This window comes from Perca fluviatilis, chromosome 1, assembly GCF_010015445.1.
Source record: "Perca fluviatilis chromosome 1, GENO_Pfluv_1.0, whole genome shotgun sequence".
Taxonomy (NCBI): domain Eukaryota; kingdom Metazoa; phylum Chordata; class Actinopteri; order Perciformes; family Percidae; genus Perca; species Perca fluviatilis.
The window spans coordinates 37,011,140-37,031,519 of NC_053112.1; the positions used below are offsets into that span (position 1 = coordinate 37,011,140).

Below are 20,380 nucleotides of genomic sequence, written 5' to 3' on the forward strand. Positions count from 1 at the left end.
TGAAAAGAAACAAAAGGAATGTTGAAATTTATGAAACTACAACATACATGGCCAAATATTCAAATCCCTTTTGAGTTCTTCCGACTGCCATGAGAGAAAGAACATGGTCTGCTGACAAACGTCTGCTTGCGAGCGTGGTAGTGCTTGGAATTGAGTAAATAGAAACGCTTCTCCTGTTGGAAAATACTTGTTGGTTTGGATTACGAGATCGGACCTTGACAAAGTGCATCAACAGTTGAATGTAATGTACCTGTGTTAACCTGATGAGCGGTTGCTTATACTGGACACTTATACAGCAGTTATTAACAGGACCGTTCAAAGGCAAGGATGAGCTTCTTTTTCTGCTTCTTCTTCTTCTTCTTTACATCCAACTTCTGCAGCGATGAACACTGCAACGCTTTTCAGCATTTTGTCTCTCGAGTGTTGCGGAGCCAAATCAATGTTGATGGAACTACAGTATGGAAATGAAACAGACCCACTGCATATACAATACAAAACGATTACAATATCTTGTATAAAAGATAAGTTTATACATATGTATGCACACATGCTCACATTTGATACATACTGTACAGTTTTTATGTGTGCACTGTTCTAGTCTAACAAACATAAACACACGCACACACACAAACACACACACACACACACACACACACATACACACACACACACACACACACACACACAAGTGTCTTTTTGGCTGCACTTTTCAGTCTTTCCTGCTGACAGATGATAACAGTAATCTGCCTCCTGTTTGTCCAGAAGGAAGAAGGCTCGAGCTCCTCAGTTTTTTTTTTGTTTTTGTAGAAAGAAAAGAAGGGAGCAATTCAAACACTGTCCTCCCTGCTGCCCCGTACACACGTTAGGTCGTCGGAGGCAAACCGCTTTTGTCGCCTCCCCTCGCCTCCTCTTTGCCAGCCCCAGAGCTCGTGCCGTTGACAGTCACCTTCCGAGCGTTGGCGCCCTGTTTGGAGGCGAGCGTGTGTCGCTGAGTGTTGTTGGGCACAGTGGTACCGTTGGAGCTTTGGATGGTGGGAGAGAGGTTGTGGGACGCGGCGCCGGACTGCGAGGAGGCTCGCGGTGGCTGGGCTGCGGCGGGACTGTGGACTTTGTCGCTTTGGGAGTCGCTCTCCGATGTTGGGCTGGTGTTGACGCCGTCGGAGTGGCCCTGGGCTACAGACTGGGACGGCCTCCTGCGCTTCCGGGTGGGTTTGACCAGATACTGCAGGGGGATGGGTCCAGTCTGCACAGAGAACACACATCGTTAGGACTGTGGACAGTTTTATTATTCATCACAGACACACACCTGTCTGTAATGTGTGATTTATGGACCTGCGGAGGCTCCACGCAGAGCTTTCGCCGTAGCCTACGTAAGTGATGTTTATACTTGTGCACTGGTGTGTGTGCGTCGATCTAGCATGTGTGTGTGTGTGTGTGTGTGCGTGTGTGTGTGTGTGTGTGTGTGGGGAGTGTGTGGTAGAGCGAGTGAGAGAGTTATGGCGATTAGCTTCAGAGTGAGTAGTGACTCTAGAGTCCTAGTGAGAGAACCTAAGTGTCTCCCCTGTTCTTTCTGACCACGGTGGGAGATCTGGAGCAGGAGAAGTTAACCCTCTCCTTGATCTCATGTTGTTGATGGAGAAGGAGAACCAGGACATGAGTCGGGGGAAATGCAACGCTACCAGGCCACAGCCAAGCGAGGTGTAGTTACATTTTTCGTGAGGCGCACATCAGTCTACGGCGTAGGGTCCGTGTCTCAAAGGTTGAATGATAAAGACTATTGTTATAAATCCCATGAAAAGACCAGAACCATGAAGGAATAGATCCTATTAACGTGTTGTCTGTGAAGTCAAAGCCTGATATATCTTATTCCTCTGGGACAGAGAGCTCCATTGTTGTACTAAAGCTGACAGAAACACATCAGTGAGCCACACTGTTACACTAGGTGACGTGTTCCTTCATTACTGTACTGTAGTTTACTTTGACTCAGTCCCTCATACACGGTCCTGCTGCTCTGGAAATACTCACTAGAGCACCAAATGTGGATTAATCCACTGCAGAAAATAGTCCCCAACAAACGCGCCATTTACTCCAGTTTGAGTAATGTTTGCTACACACTACAGTGCCCATCTGTTTTTGTAAATTACTGAGCTTTTTTTTTTTATAAACCAAACACTTTCTGTAAAACAATGTTTAAAAAAAGTCACATCCTTGTAAGAATGATTGGGCCTGGGCTGAGAGCCACAGAGAGGGTCGGATGGAAAGGTTGGAGAGTATTTTGGTCAAAAACACAGAATATCACCAGCCTCATCCTTTAATACCAGAGGTGGAAAGTAACGAAATACATTTACTCACATTACTGTATTGAGTAGTTTTGTTGTGTATTTTGTATTTTTCAAGTAGTTTTTAAAAATTGGTATTTTAAAATGTACTTGATTATGTTTTGAGTGAAGGCTTGTATTTCGCTACATTTCAAATCCCATCCGTTACTGAGTAAAAAACGAAAGGAAGAAAAAAAACTCCCGCCCGGAATGACTACACCAGACCATAGACTGTAATGCACAGCCAGCCAGCATTCTTTTTTTGTGTTAACGTATGCAGCTTCTTCTTCTCTGGTTGCAAGTCGCAATTAAAAAGAAGTAGAAGAAGAACTGCAATGTGTTGGACCCATGGATGTATTGGTTGGACCATGGGTTAGACCCATTGACATATATATAATGGACCAACAGAGCCCATTGCTCTGGACTGAGACCAGTGAAGGCTATTAGAAGCACTTTTCCGGTGATCGCTAGCTTTACTGCGCAGCCTCCGACTGAGAGAGACAACGTAAATGTGACGTGAGCAACCTGTCTGAAAGTTGGAAGTCTTCTGGTAGCTGTGCCAAGAGAAATCTCAATCATTCCCAATCTTACAGAGACGGAAAGCGTAGGTATATGTAAGGAGATAACATAGGCACAGGCTAATTATTGCTAACTAACATGCTAGTTAACATTAGTAATTAAACCTAAACATCTAACGTAAGTCCAAACTGCCTGCGAGCTTCTCCTGTGCTATACGGTAATTCCTCTACTGTGCGACAGTAAGTCACTTGGTTATGACACAATCGTTAGCCTATTTTTACAAAACCGTCTGCTACGGAGCCATAACGTGAGGTACAAGGTAATGGAGCCTTTTATATATTGTCGTGTTTCTTTAGAACTAAACAATGGACAAATAGAGTCTTTAAACTCTTTAGATGTAAAGTTATTCGCTGTCAAAGTGGCGCCAAAATGTATGCTAGTCAGTGGAATGCTAACGGGAGGTGATCTCTTTGTAGCGTCAAAATGGCGCCATAGGAGGTTCGAGTTCTGAAGCAAAGCTTACCCCCTTGGTTAGACCCATAGACTAACAGTCTATGGTCGGACCCGGTCGGTTCTTATATACTGTCTATGGGTCGGACCCAGGGATGTGTCGGCTGAGCGGGAGACGTTAGCATGGACGTAAATCAGCTGTTATCGCTCAAAAATGACTTGACTGATGCAGAGCGGGCACCGACATCTGAAGTTTTGCTAGTTACGCTGCAAAAGCCACAAGGCATCCTGGGATGCAGCAGTCAGGACCAGCTTTGTGATAGCCCACAAAAACAGTAAGCCATTTTCTGAAAGGGAGTTTATTAAAGAGTGTTTGGTGGACTCTGCTGCGCTAATATACCCACAGAAAAAAAGACACGTTTGAGAACGGGCCGCCTGACATAAAATTCATATTGAGCAGAATTGAGTTTAGCCTATTGGTCCAGCCCTCCACAACAGTCCCTGATTCTCATGTGGCCCCTTGGGAAAATGAATTTCCCACTCCTGCCAGGACAAGGTATGTAAGAGACCTGCTAAATTAATTCACATACATCTAATTAGCTCATACAGGCTACTTAGATGTGTAGATGCTAGCTGCTAGTCTGGGCTGTGAACATTAGGGTCTAACCATAGACTGTTAATATTAATAATCATAATTAACAGTCTATGGGTCTAACCCAATTATGGAGTCAAAACACGTGATTTGGCCTTGATTTGCATTATAACTGTTTATGTTTGTGAAGAAAAGAAGGATGGCCCTCAGAACTAACAATGTTTGGTACTTTTACTTTCAGTTTATTGTTTAAAAACGTTTTATGGGATGGTCGGAACTAAAATGGCACGTTATAACTTTCTACGGGTCTTAAATGTCATGTGTGACATGTGTTATGTTGTTATTATATGTGTATACATTTGTATAGATGTTTATACATTTGTATAGATTTTTCTTTAATTAAAAACAAAATAGTTTGGGCTTTATGACCCCTTGTCCTATTTTCACTACATGGGAGAGATCCCCCCCACCCCTTTTTACAGTTTTTTATTTTTATGTAACTAAGTAACTTTTACTTAAAGTACATTTTAAATGAACTACTTTTTACTTGTACTTGAGTAATATTTCATCAAAGTATTGTTACTTTTACTTGAGTACAATATTTTAGTACTTTTTCCACCTCTGTTTAATACACCCTAGTCCAAATATCAGTGGTTTCTGTTGACAAAGGCTAACTGACAAAGAGGGAGTTTGATTTTAGCAGAAGTGCTCATTATCATGTCCCATGTCATGACATCAGTCTCAGTTGAATCATCTCACACAGAGGGTTAACAGCTCACTCTGTCCACCCAGGATATTCCAATCTATCTCAGGCACGTCCACATCAAAATGGAGTTTATAGCAGATGGTCAACGACATCAATATGGACAACTCCAGAGCACTCAATCAGACTCTAATGATTTTTGTTGGAAGATCATGCCAACAACAAAAACAAACGAAAAGAGCAGAAATTAATGTGGGATTTTAACACGTTTTGAAATTGGATGAAAGGATGAAATTGGGTTTCCCCACGTTTTGACCCATTGAGACAACTTGTATTTTAGAGCAGTGGTTAACAAAGCGGGGTCCATGGACCCCTAGGGGTCTTTGAAGTGGTCCCAGGGGGTCCCCAGCAAAAAGGGGAATCATTTATTTTCACTATAATTCTATCCATAAGTAACACAATGACAGAAAGTATAACTATTTTGGTTATGGGTTTCATACACTTTCTGTAATAAAACATCTAAAACCAAAACCACTATTAGATAAGGGACCCTGGGACAAAATCTTATCATATAGGGGTCTGTGGTCTCATTTTTTTCGTTGATGTGAAATATTTGGGAACCACTGTTTTAGAGCATCTCCCTTTAAAACCAATGACTGTGAGACTTCCATTCATCCTTATGTTGACAAGAACAGATCACATGACTGATTTGTTTTGGCTGAAAATTGTCAGCAGTAATGTCAAGTGGGTTTTAGTATGGGAAAGTCCTGGAAACACTGAAAAGAGGGGGGAAATTAAATCACGCTAACTACAGGAAACACAAGAATGATAATCACTATTCCGTGGTCCACAGTAAAAAAAGTATGAAAGCTGCCACTCACTCGTCTCCACTCATAGAAGTAGGCAATATCCATTAGTGTGTAGTAGTCCTTCAAGGGCTCGTCTCCATACAACACCTCCACCTGTAACACACAGTCAAAAGCCACTTAACACAGCGTGAAAACAGCCTGCCACATCTCCCTTTAAAAGATTTACATTTCTTTCTTTGGAGGTTAGATCTACTCTACTGTCCTGATGGGTACTAATGCATGATTCAACTCAGCAGGTAGCCAACCAGTGTGGAATTTTAGTATTCTTGGGCTGAAGCAAAAAAAAAACTCTACATAATACAAAGCCTCAACTTAAATCATCATAAAAGGAAGGTTTATGGTCGCCGTTGTGTTCCCAGCATCCAATTCACACACTAGAAAGAAACTGTCCATCAAAACCGCCACAGTCTAAACTCAAATCCAGCTGATGTCTGCTCCTCCGTGCTTCTCACGCACAGTGGATACATAATGTGACTGCATGCACAGGGGCATGGCCTTTTTTTTTTTTTTTACAGTGGCTCTGCAAGTTGTCGCGGCGCGTGGTCGTGCACCTTCGGAATTTTTGTATCTCGCTGCGAGCTGCGCTTTCAATTCAACAATGGTCGGCTGGGAAGACTCGCCGAGCAGGTTCGCCTCTACAAACATCTGTAAGGCAAACAGCCTTAAATATGTGTTCAGAGAGAGCCGACGCACTGGGAAATTAAGAGCCATTTAGCTGGAGGGAGTGTAAAAACATGAGAGATCGCTTTGTCAAAGCTAAAAAAAAAAAAACGGCCTCATGGGAAGAGTGTTGGTAACATCGCGAGGAAGATAAGAGACAGTCCCATTAATAATTCCCAACCATCGTGACGTCAAAATGACGTAGATCTTGCAGACGCGCCCAGATTTATAGCGCGCGAGCCGAGGTCGCACACCACTCTCTTCCTGTGGAAACAGGAAGCATGGAAGTGGAAACAGGAAGCATGAACGAGCTCGAGGGCAACGTGATGCCAGGACTCTCAGAGTGACTGCAGGTCTCTCTGGTAAACTTCCTGGGTTAAGAGGAAGCTCTTTCATGGTGAATGAAAGGCTCGATCCCACCAAGCAGCTCATCCAATCAAATCAAAGCATTGACGTCAATGCTGCTGCCAGTTCTGCCGTCGTTTACCTTTTTCTTCTTCTTCTTCTTCTAGTCCGTAGAAATAGCAAAGCCGGTAGCCTTTCCTCTGTTCAGGAGAAGACTGCAACTAGTGTCACGACCGCCAGCGCAGGTATAAATAGTTACAGCGATTCCGTGATGTCACATTTGCGCGCGCCAGCTGGGCTGCGGCCAGTATAATTCATGCTTTAGAGTACACAAATGCAATGTTTGTCGGTACGTCGGTGTTCACCCTGGATGTGTTAACTACCGTTGCCAGGCAGCCTGCTTTCCTTTACTTTCCACTCTCTACTATTTCTTGCTTAAGTCACAGACTATTCTGCATTCAACAGTGCGCTGTGCATTAACATCTCTGTGCATGCTTGTAGCTCGCTCGCCAACTACGGAGGCCCGCGCCACGGTGTCTCGCGCGAGTATAAAAACAAAGCTTAACATGCTGTTATCACGGCTTTACTTGAATATTGACCCACTGCTACTGTTGACATCACAAGCCTTTGTTCACTGGCTTCAATTACGTCTGCATAAAAGTTGAAAGGCTAAGTTTTGCGTTTCTACTAGGGCTGAACGATTTGGGGGGAGGGGGGGATCGAATTGTGATTTTTCTGCCAGATATTGCAATTATGATTCTATTTGTGTTATTTGTTTTGTGGTTTAGCTTAAGTTTAATATTCACTGTGTAAAACATGTCATGGAGCATTATAACATCAGACACCATCAAAACTGCTCTATATTCTTATGCAAGGATGTGATAGGAGTTTCCAGCAATAAGTGTTTTCTTTTAATAAGCATGGAAAATTGAACAGTCAAAAAAAAAATTCCAATACCTGTAAACTGAAATTTCTGATATGCCAGAGTTCAACAGCAGCATCTATATATTGCACCTTCTACCATAATGTTAAATAAAGTTATAAAAAATAAATAAAAGCCACTGAAAAATAGGACATTTCTGTTAACAATCTGTGATTATGTAACATTATTCCAGCATTTATCATATGAAAAAACATAAATATAAATGATAAAAAAAGAGGAATAAAAAATGCTAAACCAATTGTTACACCAAACATTCAACTAAATATTGCACATGCGATTAATCGCGGTCTTCACGATGAGCTAATTGCATTCTTTCAAATCGCGATTTTGATTTGAAAACGATTCATCGTTCAGCCCTAGTTTCTACCTCAAGATAACTGGCACTGCTGTACTTTGAGTAGTACCCCATCATTTGAACAAAGATGAGGCTTATTTTTTTCAGCATGCAATAACATCACCTCCTGAAAGGTTTTGATCAAGGAGCGTTAGAAGAGGGAAGGAGAGGAAAAGATCACAGCAGAAAGGGTTGTAAAAGCTGCACTGGAGCCAATTCTGTAGAGAGCCAGATGGACACGCGCACAAATAAATACCATCTTTGAATGATTTCTACAATTGTCAAGGTTGGTACCTGGTACCTTAACCCTTGTGTGGTCCTTCGGGTCTTGGTGACCCAAAGGACAACACAAGGGTTAATACAGCACCTTAGTGTTTGTTTGTACAGCATTTTGGTCAGCTTAAACTGTGTTTAAATGTGCTCTAGAAATAAACTTTACCTACTTACTTTACAAGAGACAGGGTTTAGAGAGCAATTCTCAACAAAGTAAACAAAAGTACATAACCCTTGTTTTGTCCTTTGGGTCACTGGGACCCGAAGGACAACATAAGGGTTAAGCTGCATTCATGTCATGTAGGAACTACCGTAATAACCAGTTTCCCACCTGTAAATACTGTTCACATCAAGACAAACTGCCTTGACACACTTACAGGTCGTAAACATGCGGATCTTTCCCATTGCTTACTTCCACCCCACTTGAAATGAACGCAGCATTACAATGTTGGTGACCCATTCAAACAGTTTATAAGAAATCATATGTTGGAACAATTTCAAATCCATTGTTGTACTAAAGCTGACAGAAACACATCAGTGAGCCACACTGTTACACTAGGTGACGTGTTCCTTCATTACTGTACTGTAGTTTACTTTGACTCAGTCCCTCATACACGGTCCTGCTGCTCTGGAAATACTCACTAGAGCACCAAATGTGGATTAATCCACTGCAGAAAATAGTCCCCAACAAACGCGCCATTTACTCCAGTTTGAGTAATGTTTGCTACACACTACAGTGCCCATCTGTTTGTGTTGGTGAATTACTGAGTTTTTGAAAAAAAAAATTTTTTTTAATAATCACAATTTTTAGATGTGATTCTTGAAGATGGCCATCCTGTGACAAGGTCCAGGAATTTTGGACCGGGATACATGATAACCTATGTCAGATTGCAGGGACCCAGGTTCCAGTCAGCCCAAGATGATTTGTTCTGGGAGATGGGTCAATCCTAAGCAGGATGGATGAACACATGAGAAGCTGGGTCCAGACTAGTTTAATGATAGCCAGACAGCCATTCTTTTAAGAGGATGGAAGAATGAAGGGGTGCCTTCAATCCAGGAGTGGACTTGTGAGAGGGCTAGGGTGGTGGCGTTTGAAAAGATGTGATAGAAACGGTTTGCCAGGTTGGATGTCTACACTAGAAAATGGAGAAAGTAGCTGAGCTTTCAGGAGGGCTCCTAAGAAGAGACGAGTATGATGGGCTTATGGTGTTGTCATTTATACATATGTTTATTTGGTTTATGGGTTATTGTCTATTTGTTACTATTTTGTCGAATGGTCTGGAATATTGTATTTACTGTATCTATTCTAGGGCGGGGGATGTGTTCATGTTGCGAGTTGTATGTTTTATATGTTGTTAAAAAATAAAAATAGTTAATCACAAAAAAAAAGAAAAAGAACAAAAAGGCCTGGGCTGAGAGCCACAGAGAGGGTCGGATGGAAAGGTTGGAGAGTATTTTGGTCTTTTCATTTCATTTGTTGACAATAACAAAAACACAGAATATCACCAGCCTCATCCTTTAAAACACCCTAGTCCAAATATCAGTTGTTTCTGTTGACAAAGGCTAATTGACAAAGAGGGAGTTTGTATTTTAGCAGGAAGTGCTCATTTCGTGTCCCATGTGATGACATTAAATTATTAACACGAAAACAACCAGTGAACTTGGCTAAAAGAGAGCTATGCAGTTTACACAAGTATGCAACATAATTAAAAAAAAATAGCTCCGGTCTTTATTTATCTGGTGCGACTACAAGGCTAGCAGTTTTGCTACTGATCTTGTATTATTATGTGAATTATGTGAATGCGTTTATCGCGCCAGTTGATAATAAATAAAAAAAAAAAAGATATATTGTGCAGCCCTGTTCTGAATGGGGATCCGTTACTGTACTAGAAAGTCAAATTTGACAACCCTGATCATTTTAACAATTATTTAGTTTTAGCATTGAACAACATCTCAAAAAACTCATGTGAGCTACAGTTGTTGAATGCTAACAAACTAGCAGAAGGTGGATCTGTTATAGACCTTTTCTATTGGGACTTGTAGTTAGAGCTGTTACAATTCCAAATGTTAATGTACAATTTATTGTCTCAGAAATAATTGCGATTGGCATTCTAATTGTCTCCTTCTGTCAAATTTAAAAATATTTATTAATTACCTTTTTAAATAAATTAAAGTTTTGAATGAATCCCAGGATACATCTTTTGGTTCTATCACTGACATGTGACCCAGATAATGTAGTAACACAGGTACACAGCCTATGAAGTAATCCTGGGCCCTTTATTAGCATAAAACTTATCCAACTGTATCCTCCCATGTCATTTTAGTTGCTATGAAAGTGAAAAGGGTCAAGTGCCAACAACTAGCATAGCTTTAGCTCAACAGTCTGACCATGGCGACCAATAATTACTTATATAATTACAATTTGGCAAAGCTAAACAAAATCAACAATTACCATCAACATTCATAACTCTTCCTAGCTACCTTAGCTAATGTTAGCAACTAATTGCGCTTAAACAAAGAAACCACGATTACGTTAAAAAGGAAAATGAAATTATGCAATAATTGTTACAGGCCTACTTGTAGCAGCAAAAAAAAGCACAGGTGATGATAATTAATAAAATGATTATGATGACTATATTCCATTTGGCTAAGCCAGTTCCAGGGCCCTGTTATTGTGAATGCTGTGTCACTGGGACCTGTAATGGAACAGAGCCACCAGCTGCTAGGAGCTAACGTTGTCTTCCGTCGATGCAGGTGTTGCAGCTGTGTGATTTATGGACCTGAGGAGGCTCCACGCAGAGCTTTCTCTGCCGTAGCCTACATAAGTGGCCTGATGTTTATATCAGCCGGCACGTGTGTGTGTGTGTGTGTGTGTGTGTGTGGGGAGTGGGTGATAGAGCGAGGGAGAAGTGAGAGAGTTATGGCGATTAGCTTCGGAGCGAGTAGTGACTCTAGAGTCCTAGTGAGAGAACCTAAGTGTCTCCCCTGTTCTTTCTGACCACGGTGGGAGATCTGAAGCAGGAGAAGTTAACCCTCTCCTTGATCTCATGTTGTTGATGGAGAAGGAGAACCAGGGAATGAGCCGGGGGGAAATGCAACGCTACCAAGTCCCGTAGTGCGTCGCCGCGGCGTGTTATATATGCCGGAGAGGTGCACGTCAGATTTTACGCAGAAGCATAAATCACGCTTAAAAAAAGTGCGGGCGCCAGGATAGCTCAGTTGGTAGAGCGGGCGCCCACATATAGAGATTTACTCCTCGACGCAGAGGGCTGGGGTTGGACTCCGACCTGCGGCCCTTTGCTGCGTGTCATTCCCCCCCTCTCTCTCCCCTGTCAATTTATTCAGCTGCCCTGTCAATAAAGGCCTAAATATGCCCAAAAATAATTTTACAAAAAAGTGCTGCCACGAGGGACTAAACACCGAGATAAAAAAAAAAAACACTGTGATGCACTGAAGATCCAGTTCAATCATTTATTCCTCCACACGTAGAATACAACTAGTAGGCCTACTGCAGTTACCACATGTAAAAGGGACTTTGTGGTGTGAATAAGTGCGTGAGTGTGGTCAACAGAAAGTGTTGGCTGCCAGGCTCACCTCAACAGGTGAAGCAAACCAATGTACTGTTATCAATTCCGCCCAAACCCCGGTGAACACGCCCACCACATACAATATATGCGCATAATGTAATAATCTATGAATAAGAAAAAGAAGACCATAAACAAACAGGGAAGGTAGTGCACTCTTTAACTAAAACCAGCTGCCTGCTACAGCTGAAAACAAGACTGATGAGAGCAGTAAAAGTGAACCAAAACAGTGAATGAATGGGCCGACATTAGTGCAGCTTTAATGATTTTGCAGTTGTTGCAGCAATCCCCCTCGCTTTGGGCACATGCTCTGTTAGTTATCATGTTGCACTGACGGCTCACATATCAAAGTACAAATACAAATGTGTGCCCCCTAATACGATCCACCTTTATAGCAGTGTTTACGATTGTGTGACTACGTTACTTTCGTAGTTAAAAGCCCTTTTGCACGAGGCATTTATGTTATTGTGTCTAAAGCGGGGAAGTTTGTCATGCAATCAACACAGCAAGAGTTTCTGTGCATGGGTACAAAGTGTCTAATTACCCGATAGTTGTTGGGAATATCCATCTTGCTTCGGAGGAACTTTGCTAAGTGCATGACGGACATGGCTGCTGGGCACTGCAGGAAGCGTTTACCATTGGACTGAGACGAAAGAGAAGAGCGGGGGGGGGCACATGAATCCAGGGTGAAGACCAGAAAACCACATTAAAACTTGAAGTGTGTAGGCTTCAACTACTGCTTCAGCCGACTTAGCTTTTTATCTAAAAACAGGCTTTACCTTGTCTCCTTCCATCTCTGAATGCTGCCTCTCATTATTTCTGCAGGAAAATATACAATACAAAGACAAGGTGTTAAACATGAATTAATTATTCTTAACCACATGTACAGGAAAACATATTCACAGAGACATACTCAGGTGTGAATGGAACCTTTTTAAGTGTTCACAAGGGTCTGGTCCCCCCCTTATTCATTTCACTACTTCTTATAATATACACAGAGAAAAAGTATGCGTTTTTTGAACAGTAAAGCATGTAAACATGTTCTAGCAGAACCACAAAAATTCAAGTATGAAGCTGAAAATGAGCATCGCGTGGGACCTTTAAGTAATTCTACTCTCTTGTTTGCTTTGTGCATGATCGGCACATTTTCACATCTTTCTAAAAATTCCCACAGCTTTTGTTTTTTTTTGTAAAAATGAGAAATGATTGACTCACTTGTTCCTCTCGTAGAACTGTATAGACAGACTGATGATTTCATCCTCTGCTATGTTAAACGTCTCCACCACTTCCCCTGGTTCCAGCACACGGTTCTCTGCGTAGAAGTCCCGCCTCCGTTTCATCTCATCTGGGTTCAGAAATATGTGTGTCCATTGGCAAAGAAATCATCCTCATAAAATGGGAATGTATGACAAAAGGTTGAGACTTAGAGCCTGTCTAAAAACTGTTTGTTGCTCTAGAGCCTTAAGGCACGTGGTCTTACCTTTGAATAACCCCGGAACAAGCTTATAAACTATATCTTGTAGAGTTTTGTCTGCTCTGGAAAAGAAATAAAACGCTGCGATAAGCATGATACTCATTGCATTCAAAAGAGGTCAACCTAACGTGAACCATCATCACTCACCTGATGCTGAGCTGTGGACATGTCTTGTGAACCTGAACGTCACATCGAGGGCAGAACTTATTTGTCTCCAGGAAGGCAACGATGCAAGTTTTACAAACTGTACAGAGACAGACAGGACACAGACACATGCTAAAACACTGCTCTATATCAACAGCAGTGGACTCGAGTTATTATGACACTTGCAAATTCAACGTAATAAAATGAGGGATGTCCCGATCGGATCGGGAAGTAGCGAAGCCAATATAGGCATTTTTTTAACCGATCTGGGATCGGCAGTCGCCCCGATCACCTTACTCCGATCATTAACGTCGGTAAATTCTGCACCATTCTAGGAAGAGGTCAATTATATATATATATATATATATATATATATATATATATATATATATATATATATATATATATATATTTTGTTAAATGCTCGCCGCAAGTTATATGTATTAAGCTAAAGACATCTGTTAGTTACTTTGTTTCCGTAGTTATTTTTGTAAGCAAAGAAACAGTGTGCAGCTCTATTATCTAGGCAAATACAAGTATGAGATCAGGACTCGGTATTTGCAGATAGTCAATTTTTTTTTTTTTTTTTTTATCAGATTAGGAGCCCAAAAAGCTGATTGGGACTTCTCTAAGTAAAATAATACAATATTTTTGATTCTACGATAGAGTTAAATCTACATCTAATACACAGCAGTGTCAACAAACACGGACATGTTTCACATTAGGGTCTCCATTAGGGTTGTGCACACATATGTTCCCTTAAGTAGACTTTGCTACAGACCTGATTTCAAAAATGATCATTGAGGTGTGTGTGTGTGTGGGGGGTCACAGTATATGACTTAACATCATGCTCACCTCTGTACAACCACAACATGAGCAGGAGCTCTACATAATATGCATACAATTTTAAGGTCTGCTAACTTCATGTCGGGGTTAATAAAATCACTGCATGCATGTAGGGTTATGATTTCATATGAGGAACTTACAGGAGTGCAGGCACTCTACTATGGTCGTAGCATCAATTAAGTAACCAGCGCACAGTGGGCACGTAAGGTGTGGATTCAGATCTGTGATTTGAATCCGGTTGGGCTGCATTTTATCCATCTGGACAGATCTGCAGAGGAAACACATCACAAAACGAGAGAGCTTCTTGTTATTACACAGTAGTATAGGGCACAGGAGCCTATGTAGACGTGCTTGTTAAGACTATTATAAAAAAAAAAAAGGTCTTTCCAAATGGTCAATGAGAGGCTGCCACAGTGCTCCCCCAGACGGTGTCTGCAGCTCGTCCTTGGGACAGCTTAGTAAAAGCACAACAAAGAGAGCTGATGGCCAAGCCAAAAAAAAAAACAACAGGAGTGACATGTTGTAGCGAGAAATATAACGTGTGGAGAGCAGGAGCCGTGCAGCTCTAAATGCAGGCTGTGTGTGCTGCTGGTACACAGCAGCAGCAGCAGCAGCAGCCGACCATTGAATCGCCCCTGTGTGGCCTCATCTTGTGCATCAGCGCTGCTACTCGGCCAGCGGAGCAACAAAGAGCGGTTCCATTTCCCCCGGAGCTCCGCCGTGCGAGCCGGGCAGCGGGCAGCGGGCACCGCAAGCACACCCATCCAGAGAAAACAGCAACACTGACTGGGGGGTGCGGAGACCCACAGAAAGCCACACTGGTACACAAAGCAGCCATCTTAAATTCACTGACAGGGCTGGTATCAGGAGGAGGCGAACAAGAGAGACTCAAAATGTGACACCGTGCACTTTGTGTGCGCCGCAGCGAAGAGCGGCGCCCCGGGCCCGATAAAGAGCGATCGCCGACGCTTCGTTCCTACCTGATTAGACATCAAAGTTCCCCTCTCCTCCACAACCAGGACCCAGCTCAATTATTTGGACTTGGACAGAATTTGCAGCAGCGCCAGAAAATGGCTTTTTTCAGCCCCGTCAGAGGACTGCCCATTTTGGATCACGTGATAATATTTTGTCGCCTCATTCACGGGGCATCCTCTGCAGGCCGTGCTCACTTTACACTGTTATTTACCCTGCACGGGCCCGCTATTGCTTTGGTTTTTCATTTTTATTTTACCTTATTATTAATTTATTTCAATAAGTTGCACAGGAGAGGGATCAGCCACGCCCTCTGTTTGTCTCTCTCAGACTGTAAATGATTTTGTCTGCATTATACAGAGAGAGAGACAGAGAGAGAGAGAGAGAGAGAGAGAGAGAAAGAGAGAGAGAGGCCCTGCAGGCCTCATGTCCCGGGCCCGAGCTGTGGGTTGTTCCCTAAGGGACGTGTGGAATTTAATTGAAAAACAGAAAAGTCTGTTTCCATTTCACTTATTTTTTTAATTGAACAAAAATAATAATATTATAGGCTACCATATATTAATATTATAAATGATATACGGAAACTTATAATTCTGATCATATTCTCAGAATTAAACTATATTCTGACTTTAAACTCAAAACTCAACCACATTTTTCCCCATGTGGCCCTAATTCTCTCCTGTATGGATACAGTACAACTATAAATCAAAGAATAGTAAATCAAATTTAAGAATGATAACAGGATTTACATGGACAGAAAAACATTTGCGTCTGATGAAATACATGAGAGTTTATGTTTAGTATAGACTAAGCATGACTGGAATGCTGAAGTATTCTTACTATACAATCCAATGAAATACAAGTTGAACTGATTTTTATTTGTATTATGTGTTTAACCATTTGAATCTGAGATTGGAAATGTACTTGTCCAGGTAACTTCACTGCCAATATAAGCAGCACAAATGTACAGACAGATAGGACAGCTACAAATAAACAGGACTATAGTATAAAGGGGTAAAGAGAAAAAAAGGATGGGGTCCTCAGAGTTACTGCAGGGGGGCCGCCAAATTATTGTTAATTAAAAAAAAAAAAAAGTTTGTTCAAATTCAAAATGTAACATCCAACATATTATTAGCAAATATAAATCAGCCTATTTTGGGGGTGGGGGGGTGGGGGGGACAATAATGGTAGGCTAAATTGTCTATACAGTAGGTAATGTATTCACTAAGCTAGCCATCCACAGACACAGTTCATCCTAAGGATTCACTGTGCCACATAAAATATAATCTATAAAATCATGCCAAAAATTATTATTTTAATAGCTTAGTATTATGCACTAAAAAGTTATGTATAAAAGCTTTAGGCCGCCCTACACTTTATTGTAGGCCCAGTTCAATGTGCAACTTCATTTTATACAATATATGTAGTAGGGGGTCCCTGCTCCCTCTCTCTTTCAGTTAAGGGGTCCTTGGTTTAAAAAACGTTGAAGACCCCTGCTGTAAACTAATGAAGAGACAGCAGTTCCCTTAGAGATGATCAAAGCTTTCTTATCAAACTCTGTCAGAGCCCTGGGGTCAGATTACACAAAAGAATACTGTCACTGCAAACTGTACTGACTTCCATATTTGTGGATGTTAACATTGATGAAAGCTTTCTGTGAAGACTCAGTCACAACACTCCTGATGGGGTGGAAATCTGACTAACTGCACATTTGACAGGGCACAAAAGTAAATGGTGATTGCATGCTAGCAGTACAAGGAAATTGTGTTGTTACAGAACAGCTCTTTCGGAATTTGGAAATCTAAGGAAAAAAAACTTTTTTGTAAGAGGAAAAAAAAATCATGCTAAAGGGAATTTTATTCCTTTGATTTTGAACGGTGCAATCTTTAACATGAGGTCTCCTGAAAGAAAACAACAAAAAACTATTGCACCTAAATTATTACAACTGAGTGCATCTTGTAGCCCAGTGTAACGATTAAAGCTGTGCATTTATTGATGTTTTTAAAGGGGTACTTCAGTAATTTAATATTTCACTTTCATAAAGCTTGGGGACTCACAAGAAACAGATTTTTTTTTTTAAAAAAGGTAAAATTTAAAGCAGCAGAGGCCCGGGGCAGCCTGGTAACTCACCTGGTTGAGCGTGCACCCCATGTTCAAAGGCTCAGCCCTTATTGCAGCGGCCTGGGTTCCAGTCTGATCTGCGGCCCTTTTCTGCATGACAACCCCCCTTTCTCTCTCCCCTTTCCTGTCTTCAGCAGTCCTGTCAAATAAAGGCCAAAAATGCCCAAAAAATAATCTTAAAAAAAGCAGCAGAGGCCAAGATATCCTGATTTATAGTCCCTATAATAGGTCAAAAAACACGGCTACTACACTTCCCATAATGCAACTCAATAGCATGTTTGTAAGACCTGCCTGGTAAACACCCTTGTCTTGTCCATGTCCCCTGATTGTTACCCAGGTTTTCTTTTATAAATGTGGCATCTCCAAGCAGAAGCTGAGATAACCCTGATGATGTCATCAGGGTTATTTTTAGACTTGACATGCAGCTCCTCACATAAGACATTATGCAGCTGTAGTACTAGTCTCGCATTGCCAGACCTTCCTCCACAGTGCTGCGGAGGAGGGTCTGGCTAGTCCACACAGCATTCCGGGATGGGAGAAAAACGTGCTCTAATTAATTGGCATTTCTTTAAACCAATCGCAATCGTCCTGAGCGGCACTAAGTGCTGGACGGAGCAACGGTGCCTCTGCTAAATAGCCTCTGGAAGGAACTTGTTTTGGTGGAACATGTGTACGTTCAAAAGTAGTTTTAGTCGTGCAACAGAAAACTCAGATTGGACAGATAGTCTAGCTAGCTGTCTGGATTTACCCTGCAGAGATCTGAGGAACAGTTAACCATAGTCCTCATAAAAATTTAAAATTTAAAATTACAACACAAAGGAAGCGGAAGGTAACGGACATCCGGCTGAAAAGAGTGACATTCGGCAGAATTTCCGGCGGCTCCTTAACAATTCCAGAAGTGGAACGTCGTGGATATGGTCTACTTTAGTGCTAACCATGACAAGTAACATGAGCTTCATGTATAAAATCGGCAGAGGGCCCCTTTAAAGTTTGTGTTTTAATTGAATTTATAGTTTAATTAGGCTATATCTGTGACACATATAAACAGTGGTAGAACCATTAAACATCTAGTTAGTGAAAAATAGAAGACTGATCAGGCTTTACACTTAATAGTGTTATCTTTTCCAAGAAATAGTGTAACTGATCACATCACCTGGTTGAGTCTTGTCCCAAAGATGTCTTAATATCATCATATCTTTGTTTTTTTATATTGTTTTTTTATTGAGTTGTCAAGTCAACATGTACAGAGTATCATACATTTAACACTTTTTGTAGATATTAATATATGTTTTTGCCAAATTTTTCTAGGTCCTCTTTCTTAATTACTCTCTCTATGTCTCAGCTGCAAAAAATCTAAAGAAATCTTGGTTGGCTAGTCCATGTTTCTCCTTCAGATCCTGGAAACATGTAAGAGAGGTTTTCTCAAAGAAGTCCAAGTATATTCTGAGCCCTCGTGACTCCTATAGTTTGAAAATTGCATCCAGCCTACTCGGGGTAAAACCTGGATCATAGGCCACCCATCTGATCACCGAATAAGGGCTGCTCGATTATGGAAAAAAATATAATCACGATTATTTCGGTCAATATTGGAATCACGATAATTTAACACAATTACTCGTTGACTTCTGGAAAAGATGTTGCAATTATTGAACTTAAAAAACAGTGGAAAAATTTAATAAATCAACAGTAAAAACACATACAACTGTGAAATTTGCCTTAATATTTTTCCTATTTAAACTTTATTTTTTCAGTTTACTTGCAATAAGCTAAATCATTGTTTTTCTCGATTATTCTGTTTTTGTCATCATCGGGAGCCGCAATCATGATCACGATTAAATTTTGATTAATTGCACAGCCCTACTTTTTGCCCATATAGTTTCACCATTTTAAACCAGATTTTAAGTGGTACCTCGAGCAATGAATTGGTATTCTCCCCAATATAGTGCTTTAATTCACTATCCCCAATGATGGCCTGTAGAGCAATAATATCATCATATAAAATTGGTGGAATTCTGGAGAATATTGCTGTTAATGCAGTGAATGAGTGAACATAGCCCATGGCCTCTATGGTCAGACCAGAAGCTGTGGTGGGTTGCCTTGGATAATTACTTTGTGTGTAAAGTCCTACATTGAAAATGTTACCTAAGTAAAAGTATGTATCATCAGGAAAATGTACTTAAGTATTAAAAGTAAAAGTACTCAATGCAGAAAAATCCTCACATTTTAGAAACTGGAAACGATCCAAACAGTTCTGTCAATCAACTAAGTGTTTACTCCTCTAATCATTTCAGCTGGACTTGTAGGCCGTTATATTGTTGGGTAGTTTAATTTATATTAAAACCTCATATTTTATAAACTACATGTGTTTTGCATGCAAAAATCTTAATTTGTAAAGTAACTAGTAAATAAAACTGTCAGATGAATGTAGTAAAGTCCAATATTTCTCTCTGATATGTAGTGGAGTAGAAGTAGAAAGTGGCACGAAAAGAAAAGACACAGTACAAGTAGGCAACCTCAAATTTGTACTTAAGTACAGTACTTGAGTAAATGTACTTAGTTACATTCCACCACTGAATTTATGGGTATGTGAAACTGTGAGGGGTTCTTGTGACCTGATGAGAAATTTCAGTTTTAATGGTGACATCATTTATTGTGATCTGTTATCAAAACATAATGGTAGTAAAATCTATAACAGCTTAGATGTATGACCTTATCTGAATACTACAGAACTCAGTAGTGCATAGATGTGTCTTTAAAGCACTCACACCTCACCGGCCAACATTTGGTAAATCTATTTTTATAGTTGAATCTCTAGTGACAGTTACAGTTGATACAACCAGGGCCAGCATTGAGGACACTGAAGTCATGCCGCCATATTTAATTTTTCAGGGGCATTTTAGCTACCTGGGGGGAGTTTACACTCTACAACATTTAAAAAGAAAATCAACACAGTCTAATGATTTTATACAGACCTAGGCCTATATAACAGTGTTTAGACTCTATTTAAAGACAGTAGGTTATTTAAGATAACTGAACAGTTAAGTTAATAAATTAAAAAACAAACTAACAAAAAACACAAACTACTAACACAGATGGGTGTGTTGGGCGGACTTGGTTCCAAACCATCTACCCTCCTTGTGCTCTATGTACCGGTAATTCAGATCCAAGGTAAAGTGTGTGGGAATCCCTGTAGTTCCACCGGCGTCCTGCTGGGAGCGCTGTTGACTGTAAAA

The 20,380-nt window shown here is 40.9% G+C and overlaps 1 protein-coding gene across 1 annotated transcript; it reads right to left on the minus strand.

The window, feature by feature from the left end:
- Positions 1-508: 508 nt before the first annotated feature.
- LOC120569369 (polycomb complex protein BMI-1-like) lies at positions 509-15,162 on the minus strand. Its single transcript, XM_039817245.1, has 9 exons — positions 15,035-15,162; positions 14,195-14,322; positions 13,212-13,308; positions 13,071-13,126; positions 12,806-12,935; positions 12,370-12,409; positions 12,135-12,233; positions 5,464-5,544; positions 509-1,243 (listed from the first exon to the last, which is right to left on the minus strand). The coding sequence occupies exons 2-9, from the start codon at positions 14,310-14,312 to the stop codon at positions 863-865; spliced, it is 1,002 nt and encodes a 333-aa protein (XP_039673179.1). The 5' UTR covers positions 14,313-14,322; positions 15,035-15,162; the 3' UTR covers positions 509-862.
- Positions 15,163-20,380: the final 5,218 nt, after the last annotated feature.